Below are 19,241 nucleotides of genomic sequence, written 5' to 3' on the forward strand. Positions count from 1 at the left end.
TCAAAAAGCATATAAAACTATCGTCGAATTATCATTACTAATTATCCTTTTGTCTCTTTTTCGCTTTTAGCCAACTAATTTGAATAGTTGAAAAAAAGATCAATTATGATATTTGCTATACTTTTATTAGTATGCGAATGTAATTTTGCTTTCTTCGGAAAATGTGGAAGACGTTTTCCTTTGAATTTATTTTAATTCAATATACGAGATAAATTTTGACATTGATGAATAATTTGTATAATGGCGACGAAAGTCGTAATGATTTTATTAACGGCGTATACACGAGTCAGATCGTATCGATATGATGGCGGGTAACGGTGAAATTTGAGATATTGAATATTTGACATTCGAAATTGCTGTCCTACCCGTCATGAGCAGGAGACCGTGATGCCGAGAATGGAATTTTAAACTTTGATTCGCGTTTTTTTGTGATTGACAATCTTGAATACGCAATTCCATTTCCTTTTTACAGATAGAGCTCGAAAATGACAAAGAATTGTAATTAATTCTATTTTATTAATTTTAACTAACATTTATGCAAACGTAGCAACTGAAGTTCGCAGGATTTGATTCGATCTTGTCATCTTCGGCAAGCGTAATGCCCCGATAAGCAAGCAGGTAAACGGAATGCAATGAAAGGTCGCGAACAAGCCGATAAAAGAAGCTATAAGAGACAGAGATCAATAATTAATAATGATAATTTCGAATAGATGTTCCATTTTTTTTGTATTCTGCGAGTGAGCTGGAAATCCACGAGGTTGCATAGTTCTGATGGCGGTAACGATAAAAAAAGAGACAAGGGAATTAAGACAGCATTCACATGAAACGATGCGAAACCATAGTTACGCTGTCACCATCGATGACGACGGATGTCGTTGCACTGAAAGAAGCAATGATACTGTCATGATCTGTGATGTGGTCGTCGGTACAATGCAATAATGGACTTTCTCAGAGAGAATGTTCTTATTGCTCTCCGTATTCTAGAGAACTTCTTCTCTTCAGTCATCTATCCGCCGCCGAGTATCGCGTCGTCGAGGTAAACCAGAGAAACCGAAGTGAGGGAAATTCAGAAGTGTGACGAGGACCAATCCCTACCTCGAACGCCATTATTGCGAGTATACCAGCTTGTACCGCAGTCGATGGTAGTGGTCGACCGGGTACATGGGACGGGAAATCTAGAGGAGCTGGAGATATGGCCGTGACCGCCTGGAATGCCTGGAATGTAGCCCGTCACGCTGCACCGGCGCAAAGCCACGGCGCGATCCATCGCCTTTTCGATCCTCTTTCCATTCGATTCTGGCGTATGTGTCTGTCATCCTTTTGCTAAAAAGACCACCGGCGCAGACAGTGAATGAAGGTGAACTAAGACGAAATAACTAATTCTCAAAAAAATCGCAATTTTTTCTTTTAAAGTCCGATATTCCGCTGAGCGATATTTGATTCTTTTGAATCAATTCATCCGACATGTTATCTTGAATTAACGTGAAAATATCATATTCTTGTAATTCGACAAAATATTGCCGAAATAAAGATATGGCTTAAAATCGAGTAAAAGATGACGCTTAAGCAATACAGCGGTATGATAGCTATTGATCGATTAAACAGATCTGAATCCAAATGTGGTGAAGAAGGTCAGTGCCTGCTCGAGTCAACGTCCAGGACAGGATAGAGCGGGGAGGAAGAAAGAAGAGTCGCCAGTGATGATTTCATCGCGTTTAAATTCCACCTCGGGGCGGGAATCTCAGGGCCGTATTTTCGATTGTCGATCAGAGGCATCGAAATCGAAGAACCCAATCAAGTTCCGTCCACAACGGCAATAAATTCTCCCGTATGACATGCTACGACATCTTTCCATCTATTGCGAGCAAGTGAGCTTTTCATTGTCGGAATGTTTTCCTCTTCACATTTCTGTCAAGCATGACCTCGATGAAAGGGATGCGTGCGTGTTTCTTTCCTCGATAAATCTCCGGATTTTCTCACACTATAGAATATGTATTGTATAATAAATCGCGCTATGCCATCGACATCTACTATTTAGCATATTGCACATTCGATAAGAATAATAGAATTGATGAAAAAAAAGTTAATAACTAACATATACAAATCTTTCTATGTAAGAAATTATAAACGCAACGACTATGCCAAGTGGTGTTGTAAAAGATATTTGCACTTTTCTAACTAGGTGATGGATATGTAAAAATAGGAACGTACTTCCAAGAGAGAAGTGCAATTTATAATACACATCTCAAAAAAAAAATATTTAATTTAAACGATGAGAGTAATAATAAAAATTTAAAAATATTCATTAATATATTTTAAGACGCTACTATTATTAGTGGTCTTATTTTCAGAAAAAGCCATTGTTTTCAAATATAGATAGAGAATATCATATTAATTCTTTTTACCATCTTTAAACCAAGAGTGTGTAACGTAACTAAATAGCGATTTATATATAAGTAAAACGGCAATGGAGAGTGCTCGGATATGAGTTGACGAGTTACGGAACGGTCGTGCGGCCGGTCCGCAATTATAGCTCAAGTCATTGCTTTGCTCCGCGTGCAAACGTAATTGAAATATCTCGTTCCTAGTGGAATCATTGGACCTGACCTCAAACCGCAAACCGTAAAATTATTCGGGAGAGCGGCATTGCTGCGCATTGTCTTGCACGAGAGCGTATCGTTAAAACGCACATTACTCCCTACATCCTACATTATGTAATCCCTTTCGCTTCGTTTTTCAACATACCAAACGTGCCGTTTAAACGACACAAAACGTCTTTGTGAAAGATATTTTATAATAGCGCGTGAGCCTGCAAATCAATATAGCATTGAAAAATACAAAACGTTCAGCGCGTTCGCCTTTACAATTCTATCTTTCGTTTGCATTTTTATCGCTCGCGGGATGATTTCGGTTTGCGAGAAATGTATTTTCCACCTACGGTGCGGAGCCAGGATTTGCAAGGATTTCCGAGCCGCTTGCAACAATGTCCTAACAATGTCACGGAGATAGGTACATAGGCAGGTATAGTGCATGGGTGAAGAATGCAAGCTAGAATTCGGGATCTACGTATGCGAAACGATTGAATATCTCCCTCGCGACGAATTTTACTTTCGCTCTGTGAAAGGAAAAGTTGCAGACGCAGACGCGAGACATTAATCTGCCCCCGTTTTCTATGCGCGTTGTACAATGCGTGCTCTTATTAGACCCTCGTCGGCCTCCCGGCGTGCATTAATATGCAACGCCTCGGGGGCTTTTACGTGAGTTTTCGAAAAAGAGAAATAGCAAATTCGATCGAATACACTAGTCCACACTGGTGCACATTAAAGGCTATCGTGTATAAATTTATAATAGCACAAGTATAATTAAAAGTAAGATAATTAATACTACGAGTTATATTATTACGATTATGTAATACGCGATTAACGATAATAATATATAACTCGTAGGATTAATTACTTTATTGTTTTAATTATATTTATACTATTGTAAATTTACATACAACTATCTTTAATTCATATGCACCAGTGTGTGCACATTAGTGCATCCAACCGACTTCGCGAAAAGGTAGCGCGAACCTTTTCCCATTTCTGATTCTGGGCGCGTCCTTGTATACGTGTACCGTACATATACTCGCGCGATTCATCTGTATCTCGATCGGGCGTAAATAGTACTAGACGTATGTAGCCAGGGCTTTTTTAAACACGCGCACGAACAAGGCCGAGCTTGCGGCTTTCCGCGAGTGCTTATTACATATTCAGACTTCGCATTTGCGCTGCTGCAACGCGGCGTCTGCTCGGACCGCTCGTTTCTCATTTATCACTGACCAATCGGAAAAAATCTAATTGGCTCGATATAGAACGAAAACTATTTTTATATAGCATATTTTCTAAATTTATCCAATAATCTTTGACTTGATAATATTGCTCTCAGATAAGGCTAGTTTCTTGCTTAGTTTCCGTACGAATGTATGCTTGCTTCGCACTTTGATATTTAATTAAATTATAATTTCAACAGCGAGAATATTTGATTTTCAATTAAAAAGGTAGCGCGAGGAAGTTTCACGCATATACATACATATATTTGTCGACAAAAAATTCAAAATATATTTTAAACTTTTTTAATAGTAATTTAATCGCCATGTGATATATGTAGAAAACCAGGTCTATTGCTGCCAAGTAAAAATTTACAAGCTGCCCCAATTAATTGTATTACCCTCTTAATAATTCTAAAGACATTTTTTTTTCTCCAAAAGAACTAATTTTACATATGAACTTTAATTTTATCGCGCTGAGCATGAACACGCGTTTTTTATATAGGAACATTTTTTTTAATTAAACTAAAAACCCGCAAAAAGATTCTTTTTCGCGTATTAAAAATAAAATTTATGTTAAAGCTTGAGTTTTTTTACTTGCAGGCGGAGGAGCTGAACACCATCGTTGGCAATGCTTTCCGCATGGCGTACGTGGCGCAGCTTCAGCGCCAGCCGATCCTCCAGGATGTAATCTCATCGCGATCGACGCCGTCCTATCGAGACAAACAGGAACATCGAACATCGTGGGTACGTTTTAAACATATCAAAACATATTATAATATCTATATAATATATTTAAAAAATATATATATATATACATATATAATATATAATTATTATATAATATATATTTCATATAATAGAGTATAATTTTTATAATATATCGAAATAAACAATTGACCGCTTGTATGCGAATAATGGAAACAATAAATGGAAACATAAATCATAAGATATAAAAAATTTTTTAGTAACTGCTAATGAAGTAATTTGTTTCTGTCGTCGTCGACTAGCAAATTAGTTAAGTTAAACTTGGCAGGCTTAACTTTATAAGCTAGTAGTATCGTACCATCTGCCAGTTCTCTCACAAAAGCGCTGTGGATGGCAATTAAATAGTTTTAGCAATTAGCGGACAGTTCTCAGATTTCTCTTCTTAAAGATTCTGCTTACTGAGTTGTATCGCAGTGCGACGTTTGCTGTGCAAAACAAAAGAGCGTACATAGAAATGTAGAAGACATCATTTCAATCTTTCTAAAAATGAATAAACGCTACATATAATGTTATTTTTTTATAGAGAAAGAGAAAGAGAGAGAGAGGGTGCAATCGCAATAACTTTTATTTCAAACTTTTATTTACTTTACAAAATGAATGAACATCGTTAAAACTGTTTATTCGTATTATTAAATTTTTTCCACAATAACGCGCAAGCACGATATTCCAAAAGATATTAGAATAGATACTGCAACATGCTGGTATGTGAGATATAGCGGAGAGGAAGCTGGAACAGCTCCGTGGAAGAGCTTCTTAAATATCCAAGCGCGAGTCGAAAGGAACAACGACGACAACCGTATCCTCTCTCGACGTGGTCTCACGAGACCCACCGACTCCAGTAGTAGGTGTCCCGTTTACGGGCCGCGTTAATTATAAATTCGACCCGAGTCTCTCGCTTACCGTCTCGCGTCGCGTCGCGTTTCCAAGTAAACGGTCAGTCCGCCACGGTCCGCCCGGAGTAGTCCTCGCCGCAGAATCGCCCTGGGAATCGTGAGATTCCGTCAAATATTCATTCGAGAGAATCCGACTGTGACTAAATAAATCGTTTAATCTTTTTTTACAATGTTGCCTAATTAATGATATTTTTTGGGGGGATAGATCCAGTTAAGGCGACACGAAAACACGATGGAAAAAAGTTCTTTGATAAAACACGTTTACGCTAAAAGGCATAAATAATACAGCAAATGTTTAGATTGTCTCTATGTTTGGGGATGTAATTTTAGCAATGACCGTCCCTTTTCGCTTGCAGAACAAATCACTGTCCGGAGACGATACGACCGCGGACGCTTGCAGAAGTTCGTCGTCGAACTCGTGGTTGAAAAATCGGACATCGCCCACCTCCAGGGTTGGAAGGGGTTCATCTGCAACGGATATGAACGTGCAGCTCGGCAGCGCCGGCTCGCCCACGCTGCGACTTGCTGGCGTAAAGGTGAATTCATACAAGTGATAACACCAAACTCCGCCACGACTGCCCTGTTACATTCGAACGAAGCGAAAATGAATTTCAACCCGTCTATAGTGGCAATTACAGTAACTAACTTTGAAACGCAAAGTTTTATGTATTGCCGACCTAACTATACATATACATAACACATGTTTCTTTTAATTAATACCGTTTCTCATTCATTTTGTGTGCGCAAAACGCATATAATTGTATACGTAAAGAAGAACCTAAATCGAATAACGTTAATTACAAATATTATCTATTATATAAATTAGATTGATTATATAGATAAATGATGGACAGTTTTAATTCTTACGCTCGCGCTAATGCTCGCGTTTTAAGGACAATTTGAATAATTTCAGGCGCCGAACACGATCCCCGGTCTGCGGCCGTCGTTCGCGAACGTTCTCGGACCCATAACAAACGAGGACGAGCCGAAGAGCATATCCCAACAGAGTACACCGAGCAGCGATGAGAGCAACTCACCGACCGAGTTAAACTCGTACAAGAGGCTAACGGACAAGCCGCCGCTGATAAAGCGGCTGACGATGGGTTTGACAGGTGGACGCGACGTTCTTGGGCTAAACGGTGAGGATGACAGCTGCCCGCTCGTCAGCGGTAGTAGCACGCCGACCAGCCCATCGAACAGGCCCCATTCCGGGGGCTACATAAACGAGGCGATCATCGACTCGGAGGGTACGAGGCCGTCCTACAACAAGATCCCGCCGTCCGAAAGCCTCGACAACACCATCAACGCGTCCATCACCGCGAAGAACTTCAACATTGAGAACAATAGGTGAGGCAGCTGGGCCATGTTTCTCCTCTTTTGCCTCTTCCTTCTCCAAAACCAAAATAATCGCGTATGACTTGCGAACGGCAACTCTTTCATCTCCTTTTTTTAGGATAGGACACAATTGCCTAGATTCGGGTACGGAGGCGGAATTTAAGTCAAAAAGAAGATCGCAAATTAGCACGTCGAGTAGCTCGGTACCCGCTGACGGAAGCACTCATGGCTCTACGCCAACTCCGCCGCCTTTGCCCGAGAGGACAGACAGCCTGAATAATCGAAGTGAGGAGGCTGAGCTACGCAAGGCGCCCTGGTTTCAAGCTGGCATACCCAGGTTGGTCCGCGCGAGTCATTATTATACATATATCGGAATAACGCACACTCGCGTCCTTCTCAATGCGCTAAAATGGCAATGTCGTCTCTAGCTAATTTTAAATATTCGTCGAGTGATTCAGTTCCAATAGCATAAGTTACTTTATAACTATTTATAACTTAGAAATATGAATCTTATATATAACAAGATAAGTAAATACGATTGTTTTCTCGTAAGAAAAAAAAAAAGATAAAATTCCGCTCATTTACCATTAAAACGATATGATCGTGATTCTAGAGAGATAACGCTGGAGGTATTGAGCCAAGAGCCGGAAGGGGCATTCATGGTGCGAGAGAGTACCAGTAAGCCCGGATGTTACGCCCTCTCCCTCCGTGTGCCCCGTGAATTTCAACCGAGCGGAATAGCCCATTATCTCATAATGCGTACAAACAAAGGCTACAAAATCAAAGTAAGTTTCTCCTCGATACGCACTCGGTGTCGTATCGAAAATCAAAATAGTTTTAAACGCACGTCTAAAGGAAAGCAAAGGCTCTTGCAAGAGTCAAAATAAATCTTCCTTCGACACAAAAAAAAAAAAAAAAAATCCGCATGGATTGTAATTTGATTAACGTTTCTTTTTGAGAATAACAGCCACTGATTGTTTTTTAACAGACTCGTAATGCGTGTCCGTACTAATTACGTTTATACACGAAGAAAGTATCTTTACGTTGTATAAAATTCAATATTGGCTACGCGAGAATAGAACCCTTTTTAACCCTTACAATAATATCTAAGACTGGAAGAGATCGCGAGAGAATTCATCCGCGTATACGCGAAGTTAATATTGAAATAAGCTATATAAGGGGGTGCTAATGCGCGAAGCTTTTAGTAGCCAGACATTACAGCATACCATGCCGCTATAAAGCTACTAATACATTCGAATATTTAAATGGTCGAACTTCCCCCTCGCGTGGGATAGATTAAATGAGTCCGCAGACTTTGATAATCTCCGAAACCAGTATAAATGAGTTTTGTTGGATGTGCCGTGTGGATGCCGTAGGGAAATCAAAACTCTGCGCTCTCGCTCTCTCTCTCTCTCTCTCCTCTCTCTCTCTCTCTCTCTCTCTCCCTCTCTCTCTCTCTCTCTTTATTCTCTCCGTATATAGTAGCGCGGAATTGCATCGCTGTAACAGCGCAGCACCAGATCCGAATGAATGCGTACGCGATAATTTTGATACACGAAGCTCGCGTCTCAATACACATACGTGTATATTACATTTAATACTGTTTCATTATATGTGACGCTACGCTACATGCGCGTTTAGCTATACGGTTGAAAATGCGAGGAAAGATATCCGTATTAATATCACATTTCATTTTGTCCCAATGAAATCCACAATATATTACAATAATGCTTTGTAACACGATAATACGCGTATAATAAATTAAGCAGCATAATATGTGAATATAATAATAATAAAAACAGTAAATTTCGGTTATATACATATATCGAATACATACGAAAAGGATTCTTTCTCTCTATTATTTCAAATAAAATTGTATATCTTTCTTTTCGTTTTTACATATTTTTTAACAATAGCTGCGAAAAAATAAAAATATTTCAAACGAAACAGAAAAATTTCGAATCAATATCGTCGTAATATATTACGAGAAACAAGAAATTTTATAATGTTAATAATTTCATACGTTTCAGGGCTTCACAAAAGAGTTTACGACGCTGACCGCGCTCATCACTCACCATTCGGTCATGCCAGAATTATTGCCATGCCCGTTATCGCTAAGCCGATATAATCCGAGCTTCGTCAAGACTGATTCCAGCAAGGATTTCGCGGATATCGATTCAGACCCCGATTACAATACTCTGGCGGATTTTCGCAAAATGATGGCCGATCTAAATGTCTAGAACGAAGCGTCAAAAACAACGGTTTGGAATATTCGTGCTCCTTTTTTTTTTTTTTTTAGAAAAACGTAACCATCATCGATTCGTAAAAAATCGATTTACGTAAAGACGTAAAGGATTGAAAGGAACGTGAGGCACTATTTGGTACATTTGTATCTGGATTAACTTTGTGCCATTGAATGTAAAGAGCCAATGTCGTACTTCCGATTGTCCCGAAGAGATCTTGCCCGGAGTAATCGATATTGGCGACACGACACAAAGTACGTATTTAAACGACGCTTACTTATCGAATCTATGTTCCGAAAAGACTCGCACAACCACCAGTGATACATACTCGTAAGTCATTAATAGGTCATTGATAAGAAATACGTAGAGTAGAGATAATTTAATAACTGCTAATGTTGTGGACGCGTGCGACTGTGGAGTAGTAATGTCAAACAATTTTTTATATATCGCAGCACGCTTAGCGTGAGATATTAGTTTTAAGCTTGTTATAGCAAATGAAACAAAACAATTGTCGTTTGTCGAGAAAAAACTACAATTGGGCTAAATTATTTTCACGAAACAGAATATCTATCTATTTATATTCAAGTATTCATATTAAGAATAATTATCTTTTCTCAAGTTTTTCTGTGTTGGACTGATTTTCAAAGTAAATTGAGTTTTGTTATCGTTTGGATCCCTAGTTGAAACGATGCCAAATGATTGATTATGATATATTATTGTTATAAAATGCATAATTATTGAGTAATTGATAGAATAAATAATAGCATCAATAAATTACGCCGAAGAGAAAATAATTTCAAGTTTTAAAAAGTTTAAACAAATATTACATGAAAATATCACATTGAAAAAAGATTGTGTTAAAAATATATGAGGATTAAATGGAAAAACCATTATATATGGAAATGATATTTTTCGAAAGAAAAATCGATAACTCACACATATAATATTCAAATATTTTGTCATCTTTCTCACAATTGTGAAAAACTGCGGTGTCTGAGAACGATCTAATAACTTTTATTCGACTGAAGCGATTATTTATTATTTCGTAGGATGTAGTCAAATATATATATATATATTTGACTAGTTATCGTGACGCATCATAAACGTAAACTATATCGACTGTTAATCGCACTGAGAAAAAGCACTGAAAAGGCCAGCTATTCCAACAAGATTGTAAAATAACTAAACGCAATCGCCTCTCTCTATTCAATTAGACCTCATAATTAATCAAACGAGGTCTATTCTTGAGAAACTATGAAAGATACGAATAATCGTGACATATTTTCTGTACATACTTCGAGGAAAAGACTTAACCACGAAAATCGAACCGTCTAATCTAAATAAAGTGTTCGAATTTGGGAACAAAATCAAGATAATTGGCCCATTATCGAGTTTAAACGTGTCAAATTTGGATTTTTCTGTTATTATCGAAGCGCGCAATCCGGATGATATATCCCAAACGGAGACTGAAAACGAAAAATAATATCTTCTCGATCAACATTGAAAATAAAATTAATTATTTCAATTATCAGCTATTTCAATAATCTTTAATATCTTGTGTAAAATAAACTGATGTATGCACGAAAAAAAGCAAGTTTTCTGTTTTAAATTTTATTTCCTAATCTATGCAATAGATACAAGATATTAGTGTAATATTATTTATTAATTGTGTAAAACAGAGATGCAATTTAAATGAAAGTAATTTTAAAACAAGATTAAAAATATATTGTTCCCTCTTAGTAAAAACAAACAAAATATTTTTTGTTTTTAGTCTTCAATCACAATATTGATGTGTATATGTTGTTTATATGTATATATATATATTATAATTATTCTCTTGTTCGATATGTCTACACATATATTTAATTAGTCAAAGAGCAGTAAAAGGCATGATATCTCATGAAAAATGATTACTAAGAATATATAAAACTTCACCGAAATTGGAATTCGATGAGATACAAAATATGATAAATAGGCTAAAATATGGTATATATAATTTAGTTTATTAATTATCCTAGTCTTGTGTACAGAAATTTCGTGCAGAAATTTCGAAATTAGTTACGATAATGAAAAACATACGATTATGTGTGAATAATTATGACACAATTCACGCGTTAACCGGATATTATAAATCACGTTTTGTACATCGCAAAATAATTTTCCGTTAATCGCCAAGTATCATTGATATTAGATTCTTGGTTATATAAATTATCGAAATTACATTAAAATATTTAAAAACTACCAATATCATATTTTTCATCAAACCAACAACATTAAATAACGATAGTCATGTATAACAAAAATTACTGCAAAACAAGGATTGAAGTTGCTATAATTTCGGTGATTTAATTTCAATATTATAAATATAAATATAAGAAAATGTAATCATGGCGTAAAATTTTTTCGTACTTGTAGCATCAAATATTAAATTTTTCAATATGATAATTCGATCCTTGTGCAGACAAAATGGACAAATAAATATGTGCATCAGTAAAATGTATCGATGAAATACATAAGTAATGCATTGTGTTGGAAGAAAGCTCAGAAAGATGCATATAATGCATTAAAATCGTATGTATGATATGTATAATAGATTTGTGCGAATATGAATCCCTGCGACTTTCTACTTTTACAATGTATTCCTGTGTAACGCTTTAATAACGCGAATTTCTAAGTTATTATAATAATGAAAGAAGAAATCTCATAAAAATGTTATTAAAAATTTATCATAATACAACGTACAAGAATTTTAATAAGCTTTTTGGAACATGAAATTAAAATAAGAAGAAAAAAACGAAAGAGAAGTATTTATATTAGAAAACCGATTAAATTGCGTGCTAAAATAATCGGGCAAAGAGCGCAGCATAATCAGCTGTTGTAAGGTACACTAGGCATAACATTAATCACTGCTTGAGATTTGTAATGTTTTATGAATTTATTATCGCGATGAGTTATATAAAATGTCAAGAGAAATTATTTATTACAATAAATATTATACAAAGAGTATATTTCTTGCCAATATACATACAATAATATCCTATGAGATCTAACAAATACAAAAACTGATGACGTGTAAGTCAATCAGAGATGAGTCGATAAATAAAGCTCAAAATATTATAATATATTTTCAATCGTATCGAGTAAAATGATACATATTATTTCAATTTTCTTGACGTACCACGTGCTTTTTCCTTTCTGACACAAATGGTACGGTTCCCTTCTTAGAATGAGAACGCCTATTAGCTTCCCTGCAAGATGAAATAATATTTTATTAAAATATTACTCAAAAGTTATTTATAAAAGTATGAACAACTATGTGTGTATGCATATGTATGTATGTATGTATGTATGTATGTATGTATATGCGTGTGTGCGCGCGCGCGCGCGTGTATTTATATAATTGTACTTACTTGCGTTTATTTTTCTCACGAATTTTCCGTAATTCATCTCGCGCATTGTATATGTGTTTCGGCACTTGTCTATGACGTGCAATACGTCGAATTTCAGGATGAATAGCATACTTTTCTTTCAAAGCATCATTGCAACGCAATGCTAGTTTTTCTCTAGTCTTCAACTGTTACAAAAAATAGAATAAGGTAAATAATTATTAGTAGTTATTCCAAGTCACATGTAAATCCATGAAGTCTGTGATATTTTTACTTACAATGCCGAGTTTTTCTGACGCTTTAGCTTTCCATATACGAAGATTCGTTTCATCACTGCCGCTTATTATGTATTTATTATCAAGTGACCATCCTACACAGGTAAGCCTATGCATGCGTTTTGTATGATACACTTCTCGCGAGTGACCTTTATTGACCTCGAAAATACGGATGGACTTGTCGTAACTACCTGAAACAAACTCTCTTCCTGTCGGCGAATAATCTACATCTATCACGGCCTCCACGTGATCCATATGTACATTAATCGGCGTTTTCAATTTCCGGATATCATAGGTATACAAACTGGAAAAAAAAATGTATTTAAGATTTCTGCAAAAATTGAGCGCAAAAACGAAGCTATTATTATCATAATTTATTATCTCACTTGTAATCTTCGTTAGCGCATGTGAAAATGAAAGCTTCCATGGGATTCCAAGAAAGTTTGTTGCTTCGTAACTTCATTACTATTCTTGTTAAGGGTCCTGTCTCTCTAGTATCATATAAAATTATGCTGCGATCGCTCGCACAGGAAGCTGAAAACAATTTGCTTTAAGAGAAATTTAATTCTGAATTTGAGTAGCAATATTTTGCATGCAGAGTACTACAAAAAAATTTGTATATAATAAAAAAGTATAGTAAAATCTCAGTATATATAATATACACTATACCTAAAAGATCTTTTTCCACTGGATTGAATTTAACATCATGTAAACTATCTACTCCCCATTTAAATGTACGTAGTGGTTCATTACGAGTTTCTTCCCACATATGACATAATCCTTCTCCACAGGTGACAAATACAGGTTTAGTCCGATGATGAGTTATATTAGTTAATACTGTCTAAAAATAAAAATCTACTTAAAACTTTCAAGTACTTTTAAGCTTAAATAATCTTATAAACTAAAAAAAGAAAATATATATCTATATATATACATACTTTGCTGACAATAGTATTTAACGGTTCTTCTTCTTCTTCTTTAGCAGAAACAGCATCCCATGTCTTAATTGTTTTGTCATCTCCAATAGTAATAAAATGGTTTCCATTAGGCACATATGTAATGGCACGAATTATGCCATCATGAGCTAGTAATGTGCGTGTGCAGATTCCTTGAGCGAGATTCCACATTCTTACTTCGCCGTCGTAAGCACTACTCAATAGAGTAGATAATTGAGAAGGATGTTTACATATGCAAGATATTGCATCCTTATGGCCTTCTAAATTGCCTATAAATGGTTTTGCAAATACTCTCTCGAGTTTAACAGCATTCAATGCTTTTGTGTATTCTCTTAGAGCTACAAAAGGATGTAAAGATGGATCGAAATTTCTCGGAACTGTAAATGATAAAACAATTTTTAATCAGCTGTAGAGAGATTTTAATAGGTTAGATTAGTTTTGCAATCTCTATATAGATTTACTTTTATGAATATCTCGTTTAGTCTCTCGTAAATACTCATCAGGATTCCTTGTTAACATTTTAACTTTCATCCTAAAAATTATTACGTGCACTTTTTTTACCGAAATAAATGAAACTATACGAGGATATTTAAATTATTTACACATGTGCCGTCAATAAATTCAATACACCGAAAGCAGAGAAGTGTACCGTGTATCGTACGGTGTACGAGAATGTAAGGTTATATAAAGGTATCTTTACATGGCAGCGTTAAGCGTCGAGCGTCTGCGCAGAAAATTGCGCAGAATCTAAAGATGCGTTCGCGCAGCATGCTTTTAGCGCCATGAGCATGCTCTGTCCTTGTTCAATTTTCAATAAATAACAAAGATAGAATTACGATTTTAACGCGTAAGCGTGCTTCCCGATTGCAGCCTAGTTTCAGCCTAGAATCTATCTCGCTTAAATACTGCGCATTTTTCTGCGCAGACGCTCATTGGTGTACATAGGGCGTGTTCCATTTCACGATCGCAACGCTCACGGTATCATTTCATCTTTGTTGTTCATCAAAAGTTAAACAAAGACAGATGATGCTCTCGAGCCTTGCGATCGTTAAGTGGAATGCAATATTCGATTTTCGGCTAAGCAAGGTTCGAATCTTGGCTAAGTATGGTTCGAGCCTCCGCTAAACAGAATTTCGAGTCTCCACTATAAATAGGATTTGCGAAAAAACAGTAATTATGTTATAAAATAGTATTAATTTAACAGTTGGTATATTTGTTACATAATCTATGATTCTTATTATCCTAATTTTAAAAAACACGCTAGAAATTAATTGTAATCTGAATTTACAATAATATATATGGAGAGACACATATATACATATTCCATATATATATATATATATATATATATATATATATATATATATATATATATGAATTTTATATTTTATTTTCTTCTTAGGTCTTTATAAGTTGTATAACAATTACTTGTTAAAATTAAAAGACAAGTTGTAAGAACAATTAATTTTTAGATAGTAATTTTTACTATACTCTGTAAATAAAAAAAAAGAAGATGAAGTTGGAGTTTTTAAATATACACTGTTATGGCCTTATAAAGAAAAAGAAATAAAAGAAAAAGATTTTTATTTTTTATTTTTATTAATTTTTTCCAAGAAATTTATTAAATTTCTTTTTCTTTTTCTTTTATTTTCCTTTCACCTTCTACTTTTCCTTTCATCCTCCCATATGATGATTGGTTTAAACAATGCAAAAATGTAAAATTTTTTTAGTGAAATAATCAACCAGCAAGATGAACATTAAAAATTAGCGTGATTTCAGAGATTTTTGAGCACTAACTTTTTAAGGAAGCATTTTTTGACCCATGTTTATAAGAAATTTTTTGTTTAGAATTAAATTTCCTATACAAAATCTCAAAGTCTGGCCGGAACGTTTGGGTCTACCCTGTATATATACAGCATTATACATAACTCTTCTTCCATTTTGTATTTTAGCGTCGGTGATTCATCAAATAATAAAATAAAATTATTTGAAAACGAAAATAGTGTTAGAAAATCTTTGAAAATACATTAACCTCTAGAATCTCTTTAGAAAGTACATTAATCCCTATTGGATATCGAAATACATGTAAAATAAAGACATTTTTGTTACGTAATATGTATTGAACATTAAATAGGAATCATTATACAAATATTAAAAATAATAACTTTAGTGGGTAATGCATTATGGATAAAAATGAATTGGTCGCTTTCGTTGTTAACTATATTTTGCAAACACACACACACACACACACACACACACACACACACACACACACAAGCACGCACGCACGTAGTTATTTTTATTATTATATACACAACAAGCATTTTATTACGTATATACTCGTACATATATCCGATATTGGACGCTGTGAAAGAAGTTGAGTGATATATTTTGAAAAGTAGTGAGAATTTTTATCTAAAACATATTACATATATATATAATTTAAGATATTATATTTTATCAAGAAAATTGGATTTTATATATATGCATACATAAGTAAAATAAAATTTTATGCATGATTATATGTGATGGCAACTATATTATGATAGTTTTGCCAATCGATAATGCGTCTGATATAAAACTGATATAAAATGTATAGAAAAAGGAGAAGTATATCATATCGCAACATTCTAGAGAAACAGTGTCATATGTAGCGCAAAAAAAGAAGAGACAGAGAGGGCGAAAGGAGAAGAGAGAAAGAGAAACGAAACATTTCAACAAATAAGATTACGCGAACGATAAGATTACACCAGCCTTTAACTTAGCATACAGACACGATAAGCATCATCTCGTATTGAGGCTTCAACCGTACCGAATCGATTTTCTATAATGCCAGGTGAGTGAAAAAAAGAAATTTCCCTAAATATAGTACATGTTAAAAATAGATATAGAATATCAAACTCTTTAGTTTTTTTTATAAAATTAACTTTTTTATTCTCTTATCCGCTTCACGAGTATCTTCCATTAATTTATTATCAATACTTATCGAATGTTGTCATTTTTCACATTTTTATCTTTTTATTAATAAAAAAATTTTGAAGCATTAATTAAAAAAAAAAAAACTCGGATTATAATTCTATCACAATATACAAATTAAAATTAATTTAAAAAAATGCAATTTTATTTGTTGCCCTCATTTTTAATATTTAATTTCCGAAAATTTATTTTTTAGAGAAAGAGAGAGAAAGAGATAGAGAGAGAGAGAGAGAGATTCTAATTGCTTATAATTAAAAATCTATCTCAAATGTCTATAAAAAAGGATGTGCGTATATTATAAATACATGTACGCGTGCTTATATATATTATTTTTGTCATTTTATACGTTATTTTTGTATTGTGTAATGAGAAAAATTATTATTGGAAATTAATTTTTTCTTAAAATTTAAAAAAATTTGTCATTAAATTTAAGTAGTCACTTTATAAAGTATGAGTCATATAAATGGTAGAGATAATATGCGTGATATGAAATCATCCGTTTTATGAATCTTCTGGAAGACTTTTATCGATTACTTGAAATATTTTCTTTTTACTTTACCTGAATTTTAACTAAATTTTATATTAAACCAAATAATATATCTCTCGCTCAAATTTATATCTCTCACTAAGCTCTAAATTCTAAATAATCAAAGTTTTTCATTTACGCACTCTGACGAGATAAGATTGAAAAAATATATAAAGCTTAGTAGATCCATTTCAGTTGATTCACTTGGCATATATCAGTGTTATTGATAGTTTGTCATTTTGTTACAGCCTACAGGTGGGTAAATCGTACCGGTAATCAATCGCTGCCAGAAAATGCGGTCACTGGCGGCCGCGATTCTGACGGAAGCACGATTTACGTTGGCAGAGCCTTCCATAATGGCGACATGTTGCCAGCAAAAGTGATTCCTGACAAAAACGTCGCTTACGTTTGTCATAACGGCGAAGAACATCCTAAAGATAGTTTCGAAGTGAGTGAAAAATGAATTTTCTGTTTCTCGATGTTACAAAATTTTTCTATTCTTTAAATTATTTTTATTCCTAAAAACAAAAAGGCGATTATTAGCACTAAGCAACTATTTTCCTGTATGTCTCTAATAAGGAGAATTAGAATCATTAAAATAATATTAGTTTTTTTTTATGATTTTTTTTTTTTTACAAAAATAACAGTATTATCTTCAATCTGTATGATGAAGGATAATATAACGTTAGTACACACATAATGCACAATGATTTCCTGTAATAGCGAATAAAAGCAATTACAAGTCATTTTTGCAAGTTACGTAATGTGCCATAAATAAGTAGCCAAAGTATAAAACTTAAGATTAATCGGCTGTATTTAAGATCAAGATAATCTTGAGATATCATAGCGTTTCCGAGTGAAGCAAAGTTTGATTGCTCTGAGTTCTGAGAGCGATTAAACTCAATTGACCATGAACATATTCTCGATCGAAAATGAGTTTTGAGTTTGATTAATATAAATAAGTATTATATCTCTAGTAACCCAAGACGGTATTTACGACATCATTAATCGCTCTCAGAATCATCAAATTTGCTTCACTCGAAAACGCTATCAGTTTTTCTGCAAAGATTGAAAATCGACCGCAAGATATGATTCGTGGTAAGCGTTATAAACTGTGTGAGAGATTATTATTATAATGACATTTTTTGTCTCTTCTGATAATCTTCTCTGATGAAATAATAATGATAAGCGAACAATCTCTGGTACAATTAATTGTTAATATAACATTATACATAATTATTGTTATTTATCAATTATTATTTACGATAAATTCATAACAGGTCCTTTGCCAAGGCGAATTTGCATGGGAATTCTGTAGTAATGGTGGAGTACCAACGGATGCGGTAATCGCCGGTCAAACAGCGGACGGGGAACCTCTGTACGTTGGCCGTGTCCTCCATAACGGGTCTCAGACAGTTGGCAAGGTCAGCTTTTTCGGCAATTGTCTGTTCTTAAGATTCACAGCGACTCTGTGTACATATATATATATGATGAGAATATTAATTTTTCATATTCCGCGTTTAATACGTAAAATTTATTTTAATTGTGCTCTGATTCTGTTTACTTATATATATATATATATATATATGTGTGTGTGTGTATGTACGTGTGTGTGTGTAATAAAAAAATATAATCTAAATATCTTAAAATAATTTTTTCAGATACAACAAAGTCACGGATGTCTGTACATTCCATTTGATGGCGAAGAATTGTCATTCAAGGATTACGAAGTACTCGTCATGCATTAATTAAAAATTCTCGATGTACATTTTATATATGATCAAAATTAAGAGTCAAGCAACAATTTCCACATATGCCACTGAAGCACGAGGATCTGCGCAAGAAATTATTGCGCGAACAAACAACGCTCCTTTCTTTTTAAATATTTGTAAAAATTTATTAAAAAGATGATTATAAATGATACAATAATAACAACTGTAAATATTGTAGTTGCAACTAATTATTTCAAATATTGTTTTTAACAAGCAACAATTAAATATAAAAATACTATTAATTAGACAATTTATATTTCTTATTTATTCTTTAGTAAAATATTTATATAATTCACTCTA

General features: G+C 34.2%; 3 protein-coding genes across 8 annotated transcripts in view; 2 read left to right on the forward strand and 1 right to left on the reverse strand.

The window, feature by feature from the left end:
- Nucleotides 1–12,132, forward strand: part of LOC138932240 (EGFR adapter protein) — a 66,758-nt gene extending 54,626 nt beyond the window's left edge. For 5 of the 6 annotated variants that reach the window (XM_070293869.1, XM_070293872.1, XM_070293870.1 and 2 more), the window contains 6 exons: nt 4,415–4,558; nt 5,829–6,008; nt 6,386–6,819; nt 6,926–7,144; nt 7,421–7,592; nt 8,838–12,132. In XM_070293869.1, coding sequence (XP_070149970.1) covers nt 4,415–4,558; nt 5,829–6,008; nt 6,386–6,819; nt 6,926–7,144; nt 7,421–7,592; nt 8,838–9,047 — 1,359 coding nt within the window. In that variant the 3' untranslated portion in view covers nt 9,048–12,132. The remainder of the gene's footprint in view (nt 1–4,414; nt 4,559–5,828; nt 6,009–6,385; nt 6,820–6,925; nt 7,145–7,420; nt 7,593–8,837) is intronic. The other variant, XM_070293874.1, reaches the window with a different exon arrangement.
- LOC138932241 (DDB1- and CUL4-associated factor 13) lies at nt 12,040–14,322 on the reverse strand. Its single transcript, XM_070293875.1, has 7 exons — nt 14,129–14,322; nt 13,650–14,044; nt 13,381–13,552; nt 13,098–13,245; nt 12,715–13,015; nt 12,461–12,624; nt 12,040–12,298 (listed from the first exon to the last, which is right to left on the reverse strand). Exons 1-7 carry the CDS (start codon nt 14,196–14,198, stop codon nt 12,211–12,213), a joined length of 1,338 nt encoding a protein of 445 aa, XP_070149976.1. The 5' UTR covers nt 14,199–14,322; the 3' UTR covers nt 12,040–12,210.
- Nucleotides 14,323–16,395: 2,073 nt separating this feature from the next.
- On the forward strand, nt 16,396–18,929 carry LOC138932328 (natterin-3). The gene is made up of 4 exons (XM_070294037.1): nt 16,396–16,503; nt 17,418–17,617; nt 18,450–18,593; nt 18,831–18,929. Exons 1-4 carry the CDS (start codon nt 16,497–16,499, stop codon nt 18,915–18,917), a joined length of 438 nt encoding a protein of 145 aa, XP_070150138.1. The 5' UTR covers nt 16,396–16,496; the 3' UTR covers nt 18,918–18,929.
- Nucleotides 18,930–19,241: the final 312 nt, after the last annotated feature.

The sequence above is a fragment of the Polyergus mexicanus genome, unplaced genomic scaffold (genome assembly GCF_030449975.1).
Source record: "Polyergus mexicanus isolate NDT 795.1 unplaced genomic scaffold, iyPolMexi1.0 SCAF_4, whole genome shotgun sequence".
Lineage (NCBI taxonomy): Eukaryota > Metazoa > Arthropoda > Insecta > Hymenoptera > Formicidae > Polyergus > Polyergus mexicanus.

Excerpts from the sequence above, each read along its gene's own strand:
- LOC138932328 (XM_070294037.1), top strand. Across the intron at positions 17,618-18,449 it reads ATCCTAAAGATAGTTTCGAA|GTCCTTTGCCAAGGCGAATT; the intron begins GTGAGTGAAAAA and ends AATTCATAACAG. Across the intron at positions 18,594-18,830 it reads GGTCTCAGACAGTTGGCAAG|ATACAACAAAGTCACGGATG; the intron begins GTCAGCTTTTTC and ends TAATTTTTTCAG.
- LOC138932241 (XM_070293875.1), bottom strand. The coding sequence starts at position 14,198 with ATGAAAGTTAAAATGTTAACAAGGAATCCTGATGAGTATTTACGAGAG. Across the intron at positions 12,625-12,714 it reads CGTCAGAAAAACTCGGCATT|TTGAAGACTAGAGAAAAACT; the intron begins GTAAGTAAAAAT and ends TTTTTGTAACAG. Across the intron at positions 12,299-12,460 it reads CGTGAGAAAAATAAACGCAA|GGAAGCTAATAGGCGTTCTC; the intron begins GTAAGTACAATT and ends TTCATCTTGCAG.